This window comes from Chiloscyllium plagiosum, unplaced genomic scaffold (assembly GCF_037043375.1).
Source record: "Chiloscyllium plagiosum isolate Xiang-an unplaced genomic scaffold, Cpla_swu_hap1 HiC_scaffold_4, whole genome shotgun sequence".
Classification (NCBI taxonomy): Eukaryota; Metazoa; Chordata; class Chondrichthyes; order Orectolobiformes; family Hemiscylliidae; genus Chiloscyllium; species Chiloscyllium plagiosum.
Genome location: NW_028270142.1, coordinates 46,835,415 through 46,848,733, shown reverse-complemented (window position 1 = coordinate 46,848,733; position 13,319 = coordinate 46,835,415). Strand labels below are relative to the sequence as shown.

Below are 13,319 nucleotides of genomic sequence, written 5' to 3'. Positions count from 1 at the left end.
AAGTCAGACACTAATGATGGATCAGATGCTCAGGAGACCAAAATTAGAAATGGGCAGATATTCAAAGGCTCAGTGAATGATATAAACTGAGATAGGGAGAGGCAAGGTCACAGAGGGATTTGAAACCAAGGACGAAAATCTAAAATGAGGCAATGTTTAACCTGCTAACATTGGTCAGTGAGCACAGAGGTGAGAGATGACCAGGATCTGATGGGCAACTGAGGTTTGGATGTTGCCACATTTATGGGAGGATAGAACTTGGAAGCTGGGTCTGGAAAACATTAGTATAAACAGTTCAAGAGGCATTAAAGGTTTTCACTCTACGACACTTCTGCTTTCATTCAATTGATCCTCCTATGCATCCCTAGTTTCCTTCACTTAAACGTATGCATCAATTTCCCCCAATTCTCCAGGCCCTAAGATTTGTTAATTTGCAGCATTGCTTGTTTGTGTTTCATCAAAAGACCACCACATTTAAACCAAAACAGAGGGGAAAAAAATGATCTATCAAGTCAAGTTTCAATCTGGGATCTGACTTGTCCACTAAGAATATTATCACTTGAAATCATAACATAGTTGACAGTTGAGCAGCTGAAAGGAGCTTTTTAGTTGACACAATTGAAAATGTGCAGTGTCTCAGGTTAGTTCATTACCATTGTTACACATGGCTCCTGATTCAGGCTTCAATGATTGCAGGCAGCAGAAAATTGCATGCAAGTGCATGTAAAAGGAATGTGACAATTAAAAGGAAGTCTCAAAGCAGGAATGAAAAATATTCTGATAGCTTTTGAAAAAGGTGCAAAAAGGCATCTTAATCAGTATCTTAGCAACATTGAACATGTTAATTTCATACTACATATGGAGTTTCTTTTAGATTTTACTCTAGAACTATACAGCATATATGTTTTAGGACTCTCTACTAATCATCTAAAACTGAAATCATGGAAATAGCAGAAGGTTAATAAGGCTGGCTGACAAACAAGAAATTAATTAATGGATAATTATCAAAATAGACAAGAACCCCAGAAATTACCATACTTCACTGAAACATTAATAGACTGGCCAGTTTGTTTATTGTTGCAACGACAAGATGAGGTGCAGTTTCGAGATTACCAAATAGCTATACTGTAAGAAATTTAAATCACTTCAACTCTGGATGAAGTCATGGAGCCTGATTGTAACATTTACTACCCATTAAGGGAATACCAATACCTCAGTATGAACCCTCTGTATATGTGCTCGTAGATTGCCCCTCTGTGAAAAAGATGCTGGGCAGAAAAGACAAAAATGGGGTTTTTCGCCTGTATGCTTGATCATGTGGATTTGTAGCGCCCCTTTCTGGTTAAAAGCTTTTCCGCAATCACTGCATTTAAATGGTCGTTCGCCTAAGTTTCAGAATAAAAATGAAAGCTGGTAAGTGGCAAAATATTTGTACAAAAAAATTTTTAAATGGTACTTATTATACAATGTACTGGCAATATTTTTAGTCTAGTTAACTAATATTATAGCAATAACTTGATGTGCATCAGAGCTAACTTAATGATAATGGCACAAATAATATTGTGCTATTTCACAGAACTTTACTCAGGACAGTAAATGTTCAAGGTCTCTCATTTTCCTACAAATAATTAAACACCTGGCAATTGAACAGAAAATATTTACAGGCACTTGTTCAAAACCCCAACTTTAACACTGTATGAAAAGGCAGATTTTAGTTTCATCAACTGTATTTAGAAAAATTTTTAGTTGCTTACCTCAAGTTACTGAAGTTCACATTTAAAAATTAGTTGCATAATTATCATTTTACATTAGATCACTGAAAATTAGCAATAGAGCAAGGCAAATACCTTTATGGTAGATATTAAAGTATCTGAATGATTTTTAGGTTAAGCAGTTCATAACATTAAGAAAGATGGATAGCTGCACGATGTAAATTCTAACACATTGAGTTTCTTACAAAAATACATGTATTTTTCACAACCTCAGTTAACTTTCATTCCACTCACAAATAATTTTCATTATCCTGGATCTATCACATCATAAGCTATTTTTATTTAAATATATCCACTTACTGACAGCATAGTTAAGGTGATTCACATGTATCTATTTTTTTAATACACAAACTGATCTCCCATGGCACTGTTTTTTTTAAACCAAGGCTTTACTTAAAATATCTGTCATCTTTTCTATCACTGATTTACAGGCCATCTCCCACTCTTAACATTGGAACAGGAACCTCTTTTAATAGCCCTTTAGACCTAGTCTGCCTTCAATGATATCACGGTTGATCTATGGCCAAACTTCCTAAATCTCCCTTTGCCCATTTTTGCTTGTCTGTCAGTCTCAGATATAAATTCAATAAAATACCTACTTGCAACTGCAATTTGCACAAGTTCCAAACTTTCAGCACCTATATGTAAATGTGTTTCCTAATTTGACCTCTAAAAGATTTGGTTCTAAGTTTTAGGCTATGTCTTTTTGATATGAACTTACCTAGATTTCTTTCTTTTGAATATTTATTCACAACCATGTTCCTTTATCATGAAGAAAGCCAGTCTATACAGTGTATCTTAAGGCTACTGCAATGTGAATCAGAGAAAACTGGGTGCTGGGATAGAAAGTGGAGTGGGATGCAGTCAGAATCCTGGGGCTATGAAGCAGCACAAATCTGGGAGTTTGTCTCCAATAAATATGCAGCTTAACGTATCTGCAGCTTATGCATCAGTTTAGATTTTTTTTAAGATTAGATTCCGTACAGTGTGGAAACAAACCCTTCAGCCCAACAAGTCCAGACCGACCCTCCGAAGAGTGACCCACCCAGACCCATTTCCCTCTGATGAATGCACTTAACATTACAGGCAATTTAGCATGGCCAATTCACCTGACCTGCACATCTTTGGACTGGGAGGAAACCAGAGCACCCAGAGGAAACCCATGCAGAATGTGCATGGGGAGAATGTGCAAACTCCACAGGCAGTCGCCCAAGACTGGAATCGAACCTGGGACCCTGGTGCTGTGAGACAGCAGTGCTAACCACAGAGCCACCATGTTTAAGGCATCCAAATATTTAGCTGCAACACAGAATTGCAAAGGACAGATGCTTTGATCAAAAGGACTGGAAGGTGGGATGAGAAAAGGGTCTCACGCTGGGAAAAATAGTACTTCAGGTCTGGAAAGGATAGGACCTGTGAAAGAATGGGAATGGAGCGAGGGCGGGTGGTGATTTGACCTGCAAACACGCAGCAAAGCTTATAGAGTAAGCCAGAAGCAGACTTTGAGGAGAAACAGGATACAGATGTTCTCACCTCTGTTGGTGGAGACCAAATCTAAAAAGGTCCACAAATATTGGACAGTCACTAATAAATGTGAAAGGGAAATCAGGAGAAATTGTGATAACCTAGAGTGTGCTGAGAATGTGAAAGATATTAACACGTGAGGCAAAAGGGACAAATATATTTAAGGAGAAGCTAGGTAATTAAAGTGGGAAAAATGAATAGATGTTTAAGCTAGCATGATTAAAATAAATTGGAGGTTTATGTGAAGTATAAGGCCACTGACATGGGCTTTTTCTATGTTATACATTCCATGTGCTAAAGACAATACATTTACAGTCATTTGACTATTCAATACAAAATCTGCAAATAATCCTTTACTTTTTTTTTTCTAAGAACAGTTATCCAATAGTAATTCAGATTTTGAAATTTTGAAGACCCTCATTAATGCTTTAAAACAATTACTTATTTGCATTAACCAAGGACGAACATTTCACAGACACAAGCTGACCACCATGTATAACCCATTCCTAAACATTATTTTCTTTTACTGTGCACATAAAATGCATGAAAAATCAATTATATAAATGATCTGAGTAAAAGGTATAAACAGACTTAAATTAGCTTCAACAGGATACCTCACCTGTATGTATTCTGATGTGTCGAATCAACTGACTAGGCTTTTGAAAAGTTTTTCCACAATGTTCACAACGATGAGAGAAGCCTGATCTATCAACATGTCGTTTGTACTGTTTGGTACACAGCGATGACCTGACAATCAAGGGATACAAAACATTGATTAATAGCATTCTGAAGTTTGTGTAACATTTTGCAGAAAAACAATATTCAACATTCACCACCTATGTCACATTCCTAAGCAATTACACGTCACAGCATTTTTTATATTTGGGTTCTTAGTCCAGCTAGAATTCAAATTTGAAATTTCTAATGCTTATGCAACTCCAACGCTTCATAATTTCTCTCCCTGAAACTCTCCCACTCCACTCTTCCTTCAAAATATTCCTTCAAACCTATTTCTCTGACCAAGCTTTTTGTCACTTATATGGCTTGGTAACAAGCTTTGTCTGATTAATTTTCACACAACAGCATGAAGAATGTTTTATTAGATTAAAAGATGTTATATAAAAGCAAGTTGTTGCTGTATAGAGGTTAGAAATTTCAACAGCACAGCAGTTACCTCTGGGCCATCTCCCTTTCCTTGTTTGTTTAAGACTATAAGCACAACACAAATAAGAAACATCTGATGGTGAAGAATCACATCTCATAAGGATTTGATCAATTTCTCTTGACTCCAACAAAAGAAAATCCAGGCCAGATCCCTTTCTGTTATGCAATCTACCCTGCTAAATGCTTCCTTCTGCACTCTGCTCACAATGATGCTCAATGCCAAGTTGTCAATCAACTTTGAGTTTTGACTTACTGACCTTGCATTGTCAATTAACGAAATTTTAATGCTAGCAGTAACATACTTAAAATGAATACTTCAATGCAATTAGTTTAAAATTGTTTCTCCATCAACTTCTGATTACTATTTCTGCAGCCATAAATGGAAGGCACTTTCATACTACTGGTGATAAAATAAGCATTCCCACTCTCCTAAAATTAAAGTTAGATTTGAAGGATGGCTTAGAATCATGGATTGGAATGATTGAAACAAACAGACAGGTTTTAATCATTCAACTACAAACAAGGATCCCCTTTCTCCTCCCACCTCACATTACTTAGTTTCCAGTAATCAATTATTTCAATAAGTATTTGGATATTTCAGTACCTCATCACTTCATTACAATTCACTTGAATTTGTGGAGCACTGCCAGAAATCCACACTGACTAAACAATGCACCTTTGTTTCAAAACCTTACATACCTAACCCTGTAGTGTGATTTCATATGTTCTCGTAGCTGAGAAAGCCTTTCAAATTCCTTAGTGCAAATCTTGCAGTTGTGTACTCGGTTTCCATTTAGCTCCTGCCTATGTTCTTCCAAGTGCCTGCTAAGTTGGCTCTGCAGGGTAAATTCGTCTCCACATTCTGTACAGATCAGGTTCTACCACAGGAGAAAATTAAGTCAAACCATTAGAAACTATATCAACATCTGCACATCGAAAGTTTTTGAGTTTGCAGCCTTGAATAAGTTCACAATGTTGGCCAGGTAATTGATAAAATTTGCTATTCTGCCATAAAAATAGATATTTTTAAAAAACAATTTATTCTTACAAATTCTTCCAATTCTCAATGATTAGCATGCCAGTAAACAGCACAGGCTGCTGCAATTTTATAATCAATTACTTTCTGCTAAGATTTCAAACACTGGAAATAAGTGCGTGCCAATAATTAAACATTGCATAAGTTAATCGGACCTTGCAAATCCTGAGACAGCAAACAGACAATAAAAAATGTTAATTGATTAACCGAATGTGTATTATAAGTATAGATATTTTAAATTTCTAGCATTCCTGTAATAATTTTATAAACTACTGAAGACAATAAGTTGTAAAATAATGTCTTGCACAAAATGATGTTGCACTTTTGACACGCAACAACCTTAAAATGCTGGATGATTGAGAGAAGCAATGGCTAAGCATATTTGAATATTTAAAAAAACGTTTCCCTGAACAAACTGTTCCTCAACTCTTAAGTTGCACATTACATGGTATAACTTTCTTGTCCTTACAAAATGAAAAATCATCCAATTTACCATAAGCATCGCTACAGAAGATCATAATCCTGTAAAACAGTTGTTCAATTAGTTTTCTTTGAAACATTCAACACTTCTTTTTTTGTCAGTTTCAAAACTTATTAAGAACTGGATAAATTTATATTCACATCTTTTCAGCAAATTGTTTTCTGGTTTGTTTAAATGGCATTTTCTAGTTTATCATAATTTTTTGGCATAAAGAAAGTAAAGAAATAGGGTTCATTTTAGATCTGACTGGGTATAAAGGGCAAGTTGATTAAAAACAGTAAAAAAACTTACTTCCTCTTTTTCATGGAGCATGATGTGAGCTTTAAGGCTGGCCACACGGGAGAACTTCTTGCTGCAGACGGGACAAGTCGGGTCAATTGCATTGTGAGTAGCTTTGTGCAATATGAGATTAATCTCCATATTAAAGGATGTTGAGCATTGGTCACATCGGTAAGGCTGCATTAACAAACAAAGCAAAAATGTAATGAGTTTCAAAGTGTTAAAAATGTATATAACTTTTCTGAGCTAACACAGAGCCATCATATAATATTAAACATTACACACATTTACAGCTTTTCAAATATTTCACCTTGGATCTGAATGGTTTCTTAAGGGGCTTGACATATATTTAAGGGTGAGATAGGTAGATTCTTGAGTGTAAAGGAATTGAGGGTCATAGGGAAAGGGCAGAAAAGTGGATGCGAGGCATGTTAAATTAATCACTATTTAATTGAATGGCGGAAGAGGCTCAAAGGCTGAATGCCTACACCTGCTCTTATTTCTTATGGATATGCATAGGAACAGGAGTATGTCATTCAGCCCCTTATACCGTGTGTGTGTGTGTGTGTGTGAGTGAGGAGAGAGAGAGAGAGAGAGAGAGAAAGAGAGTGAGTGTGAGTGAGAGACACAGAGAGGGAGAGAGAGAAGCTAATGGAGAGGTTAACTCTTTGTGATCTGATTTGAGTGTACACTTGCTTGTCAGGGACTGAATTGTTTGTGCATTGTTCCCTGGAGCTCAAGATCCAGGAATGTTATGAATTTAATGTGTATTTTAGGAATCTAAGATGATTTTTTTAAAAAGCCATTTTGTAGGACAATGATACTGGGCATGTTAGCTGAGCAAGGTTACCTTATGACCTTTTCCACATAGTTTACACTAGACTCTCATTATGATGTACTGTTAAAAGGGAAAATTATCTAGCCAAAGCAATTGGCCATTTGGCCTGGCTTAATCAGGGTTTCCCATTCTGATGTGCATGTAGTTTAATTAGTCAAGTGAATTCAAACCTATAAATTGGTTCTCTTCCTCTACAAATTTTTGCCATTTTATTGCTGTTTATCTGATTAAGGATGTGTGTGTTTTTGTAATCTCAATACTAATTTCTCTATAAAGACAGCTTGTTTGCAACAATAAGGGGAGTAACCTGAGAGAGCTCTTAGGAGGTAAGAGCTGGCGCCACTACTCTGCTAATGGTTTTAAAACCTTAACTCAAGCCTGGCTTGTAGCTATCTATGTTATAGTGTAACATCGATGCCATTGGTAAATAAAAGGTAATAATTTAAACTAAACTGTCTGTAAATTTTGTATTCCAGACTAACACAAGAGTACGATCTCCAGGACAAACCAAGAGAGGCTTACAGGTCAAGTCCATTTGGGATTCCCTGAGCCGTCTCGAATAGGTACTTTAACAAAACAGACAGTCATAAGCTGAATTCCACTTCTGATACTACTACATTTGGCCCAGTGAAACAGAATTATCACTGCAGCTGTCATAAAGGCTTGAAGGAAAGTAGATAGCATGGGCTCTCTCGAAGCACACCCTAGCAGCTATGACTTGGAACAGATATCAGGCCACTTAACGACAGGTGTTTCAGACACAAGTGAAGAAAGCTTAATTTGCTCTTGTCCCGTTTGGAGATGTTTCCTGTTAGATACACTTCCTGGCCTCTATTCTGCAACTTAAGAGATCATGTAGTGCGTGAAGAAGCAGGCACAATTTTTAGGCCCAGGTTTTATTTTTCTATTATTCTTCCATCTTTGCACTTTTCTTCCATAAGTAGGGGTAGAATGATTTAAAATTTCACCAAACTTTCAAAAGTGAGTACATAACATTAAATTATACAAGGAAGCTTAATAATTAATGAAATTTTTTAGCATAACAACATAAGAAAGCATGAAATAACACAAAGACCATTCTGTTACCTAGTTCACTCACTGCAGATATCACGTGATCTATCCAGTCATGCAACTGTCACTTCCGATAGAATGCTTTTTGGTCTCAAGCAGATATTACACATTCCTATATCTTCTTTATGAAGGATGACAAGCCCAGTTCACTAATATTAACCATAATAACTATCACATCTCATGCTGTATTCAACCATCTGGTGACATGTGGCACATTTCCAACCAGACGTTTGTGGGGGTTAATCAATACTGTATCAAAAGATTTATTAGCTGTTTGTCCTATGCATCAACTAGCCTTTGGACAAAAAAAAAGGCTGTTCTAATATCTTGTCTCATATGGTGCCAGAAAGGCAACCTATTTAACCAAGGTAGAGATGTCTCTGAACCCCACCACCTTCCATTTCCATCCAAATTACCCTGCCCTGCAACCAGGACCCTTAAATAATCAATTAAGGGCCTATTCCCATCTCACTATGATTATCTCAGCTCCAGGCAGGACAAATGAACAGTTATTTTTTAAAAAAAGAACTTGCTGAAGAAACTCAGTAGGTCTTGCAGTATCTGTGGAAAGAGATAGACAATTTTTTGGGTTCAATATGACTTCTTTTGAACAGTTATGATCAGACTTATGCCATTTTCCAAAGGGGGGTGTCTCACCAAAGCCCTAACGAGAACCACCATGTAAATTCAGCATATTTAGCAATTCAGTAAAGTTAAGTGTTTGAGAACCATTTTTTTCAGGCAAAAGTAATGAGGTTGACTTTTACACAGGTAATGTTTTTTGAAGGATTGCCATACATGGTTGATTCAGACCCAAAGACCATCTCAATATATTAAAAGGTAAAAATTGACAATTCAAAGAGTTTATATTACTGCTCCAAAATTTATAACATTAAACTAGTATTATGCTAAAAATATAGCATAATGAATTAACTATAACACTCCACTATGAAATCCTTCAAGATCACTCCAAGATCACTCCAATCGCTATTTGAACCACCAGACAAATTGTCCCAGTACCCAACTGTACAGCATACTGATCTTCATCCTATTCATCAGCATACCTGGCAGAACTGGTAATTTCTGACATCATTTTGCAATTTCTCATCCTTAGCACCATCCATCACATTCGATAGTCCACATTTTAGACTTGCACTGTGGAAAGTACTAGGATCACATTCATTCTACGTGTATATGGCCTACTGTCAAATTGTTGCCAGTGAGGGTGCTCGCAAGTGAACGTCTTTTCCTTCCAACATGGAATTGTTTTACAACTTCTAGATACTGTCCTCAAGAGGTTTACTTATAGATACATCCAAAGAACTAAACAACATTCATATGATGATGGGAATAACGTTAATATCAATGTTAGCTGATCTCACATCACATACTACATTATTAATATAGTGGGATTTGAACATGTTCCATATGAGCAAACTTTGGTCTTTGGTCATCTTCCTGATATCATATACAATACTTCTTCAAACCATTTCTTGCAATCACTTTCAGACATCCAGCCTCTCTCATGAATACAGATGACAACACCATTCTGAAATTCCTCTTTGGGAAAGCTTTGTACTTGAAGATCAGCTTTAATCTTATGTCATCTACCATGCAAGATGGGACGTATATGAACCAAGTCTTCTCATAATGAATGGTCTTTAAAAGGATGTTTTCTTCAGCAAACTCGGTAGCATGCTTGCTAGCGCATTGAAGGTGTTTTCAAATGCAGGACAATTAATATGCTTACTTTTGATGTTAGATGATAAAATGGTGGAATTCGATGATTTCTTTATTGTGTTCAGGTGGCAGACATTTTGAAATTTTCATTTTCTGAGGGAGCATTAAATCACACTTTTTCATGAACCTGTGCACCACATGTCATTAGACCTGAATTTTGAAATACAATCTTTCTCCGTTTCTCAGAGCGCAGACTATGGTGGCTCCACAACTGACAACATGATCATCTTGTTCTTATTCATTAATCTATTCTGCCATTTTTGTCTCCAGTCTAAAATTGAGCTATGCACTTGCTATTTTTTCTTGAAGGCATCATGAAAGATCATGTGGTACACATTGGTTTTGTCAATTAGTTGGCAACTGTAACTAGACTTGGCACAGGAAATATCTAAAAGGCCTTTAAATTAATTAACTGATATAATTACTGCCAAGTAATTAATAATCACACTAAGATTTGATCCATGAATAACCTTGTACTACCTTTTGGTTAAAAAGCCTACCAAATCTCTGCATGTGAGAGCCGAGGCATAATAACTAATATATTACATATTCATCCATATATAACCATTGAAAATAATGTTAATCTTGTGTAAAAGCTGATGGATGCAATGACTTCTGGCTTGAAGGAATATAATTTCTCATGTACCCCATATAAAAGTTTATTTTATCTTGAGTAATTGGTATTAATGAGACTTTTTAACAATTATGTTTAAAAAATGTTGCTATATTTGAGGATTTTTGAAGCCTTCCAAAAGTACAGAAAGAAGCCTGCTTACCTTGTCATTTTCCTCATGCTCCCGGATATGGCGCTGCAATTGATTATATTTGGGAAATGTTTGGAAACAAACATCGCATTTATGAGCACCATGGTATTGAGATTCCTGGGGCTCAAGAAAACCATTTGCATTGTCTGCATTCAGCTGCAGTAAATTATCTGTAAAAGTAAAGCAAAAAAAAAGTGAGATGCGTTCACTTAAATACATAATATATTCTCGTAAAATGTTTATTTGATGTAATGTCATTAACATGACAAAACCATAAGCTAAAGAACTGTTCTGACCAAAGATTTGTCCTCATGGAGGTATGCCCAGACTTACTGGGCAAACTCTATAACCACTCTGCTTTTCAAAATGTAAAGTCAGTCTTTTCTCCAGTCACTCATTTCTGACCCATTTTTCTCCCCTTCCTTCCCCCTCTCTCAAAACCATTAAATAATTTCAGAGCACACACCCATTTAAAAACCCTAAATAGTCATGTAAATAAGCTACCACAGCTCAGAGGTTTTGGGCAATGCCAAAGACAAGTGCCAATGTTCTGACTTCTGCACATGCATTTTCAGAAAGGAGGAAGTGGGTGGTAAAGCAGTGATTGAGACCAATTGTAGTGCTACAATAACTGGGAGAAGCAAATGCAAAAATAGGACGTATCTAATTTGGATCATTTAACCAGCTAACCTACAATAAACAACAAAGCTCTACTACGATAACTGGTCTTGTCTTGCTCATTAAGATATGACTAAAAAGGATTAATGATTAGGCTTTTATTGTCACACAAAAGTCACTTATAAATGTAATATAAACATAAAATTGAAACAAGGTTTAAATAACAGGTCCCATTTGTCAACCTTATGGTTTTGAATATTTTATGATACACTTTGCACTAGGGTATTTTAATAATCAAACCGATCACAAAACAAAAAACGCATTGGCCAATTAAATGCAACTTATATTTTACTCAATGATTAGAAATTGTACAACAGACATTTATAAAAATATATGTAAGTTACAACATGGAGACAGATAGTTTGGTCCAATGAATCTAGACCATGGATGAGTCAACAATCTCTGTTATTTGGTCTTTGATTCCCAATACAAGCTTCATTTTCATGCTACTGCCTATATATCCCACTTGTTTAAACTGAGTCATGGTATGTGAAAGCATGGCACCTTGAACTCTCTGACATCCTCATTCATGCTTTTGTTAATTCTACTGTTTCTTCAATGCTTCCCTTGATGGTTTGCAATCCTTCATGCTCGATTAACTCCCAGCTCAGAATAAATAAAACTCTACCTCATCTATCACCATCATCCACACGAACGAACACAGAAGATCTCATCCTCCCGCTTCACATTCTTACATTGCCTCCCTTAACACTCCCATCGAGTCTTTAAGTGTAACTTAAACTCAAAACCTTCTGAGTCAGCCACAAGTGCTAATAAGCCAAAGCTGAAACCATCATCCAACCATCAGTGTCAGAACCTTCAGCTTATTCATACTCTAACTTTGCTGTTTATCCCTCCACTTCTCTAGTTGCCTCTTTAAAAAGTTCATTTCCTATCTTTGAAGCCAAGTCTTAATCACCCATGCGAATTCCTCTCCTATTATTTGGCACCTGTTGCATTTACTTCCTTTCCCCTCGATGAAAGATGTGAGCATATATTCTACAGTAAAAAGCTATTTAATGCATACAAGTTATTGCATTAAGAAATATCACATAAAATTAATGGTGTTTCACATTTGTCTAGAAATAGAAGTTCATGTAGATTCCAAGTTGTTTAAACTAAGACAAAGAAATTGATAAAATTAATTTGCCTACAACTAAGGTAACATGGCACTGTTCCAAGCATAAACTCTTCACAAGAACACAGCAGGTGAGGTGAAGCAATTGTTAGATTTGTTCAAAATCTCAAAGACAAGATTAAAAAAAACACAGCAATGGCTATCTATATTTGCAAAATCCATCCAACATCCAATTGGAGGCAACACTAAAAATAAATTTCAATGAATGAATATTTGGAATACTGAAGTAAAACATACAAGCAGATTTTAAATACACGATGACAAACCCTAAATCAGACTGCAGATTCCTTGTAGTTAAGCCATAGAATTATAGAACGCTACAGTGTTGAAGCAGGCCATTCACCCATCGAATCCACACCGACCCTCTGAACAGCATCCCAGCCAGACCCACTCAACCCCTGTAACACTGCTTTTTCCACATGCACATCTTTGGACTGTGGGAGGAAACCAGAGCACTGGAGGAAACCACAGACACGGGGAGAACATGCAAACTTCACACAGGCAATCACCCAACACTGGAATCGAACCTGGATCCCTGGTACTGTGTGGCAACAGTGCTAACCACTGAGTCACCCATGCCACACCTTTTCTGAAAGTACAGAACTAGATTAAATAGCACACTTGATCTAATATTTTCTCATCATTAAAAAAGCCAACACTGTTAAGTTTGCATTCCACCCCAGCAAATTTCAATAAGTTAATGTTTCCTCAGACCTATGAGTCTCCACATTTTCCCAGTTCTCAATCTTGACATAATTCTCATATTATAGCCCCATCATTTAGGAGATATACTTAACCAAAATGATTCTTTTTACAACACAAATATGCTGCATA

General features: G+C 36.3%; 1 protein-coding gene across 3 annotated transcripts in view; it reads right to left on the bottom strand.

Annotated features, from left to right (window-relative positions):
- znf236 (zinc finger protein 236) overlaps nucleotides 1–13,319 on the bottom strand; it is a 159,325-nt gene that overhangs the window by 107,394 nt on the left and 38,612 nt on the right. Inside the window, exons 1-6 of one of the 3 annotated variants that reach the window (XM_087986227.1) lie at nucleotides 10,682–10,713; nucleotides 9,916–9,998; nucleotides 6,269–6,433; nucleotides 5,160–5,338; nucleotides 3,916–4,043; nucleotides 1,213–1,385 (exon numbers count right to left, since the gene is read on the bottom strand). In XM_087986227.1, the coding sequence (XP_087842353.1) occupies nucleotides 1,213–1,385; nucleotides 3,916–4,043; nucleotides 5,160–5,338; nucleotides 6,269–6,397 (609 nt within the window). In that variant the 5' untranslated portion in view covers nucleotides 6,398–6,433; nucleotides 9,916–9,998; nucleotides 10,682–10,713. Of the gene's footprint in view, nucleotides 1–1,212; nucleotides 1,386–3,915; nucleotides 4,044–5,159; nucleotides 5,339–6,268; nucleotides 6,434–9,915; nucleotides 9,999–10,681; nucleotides 10,840–13,319 lie in introns of those variants that run through there. The other 2 variants (XM_043688634.2, XM_087986228.1) reach the window with 2 other exon arrangements.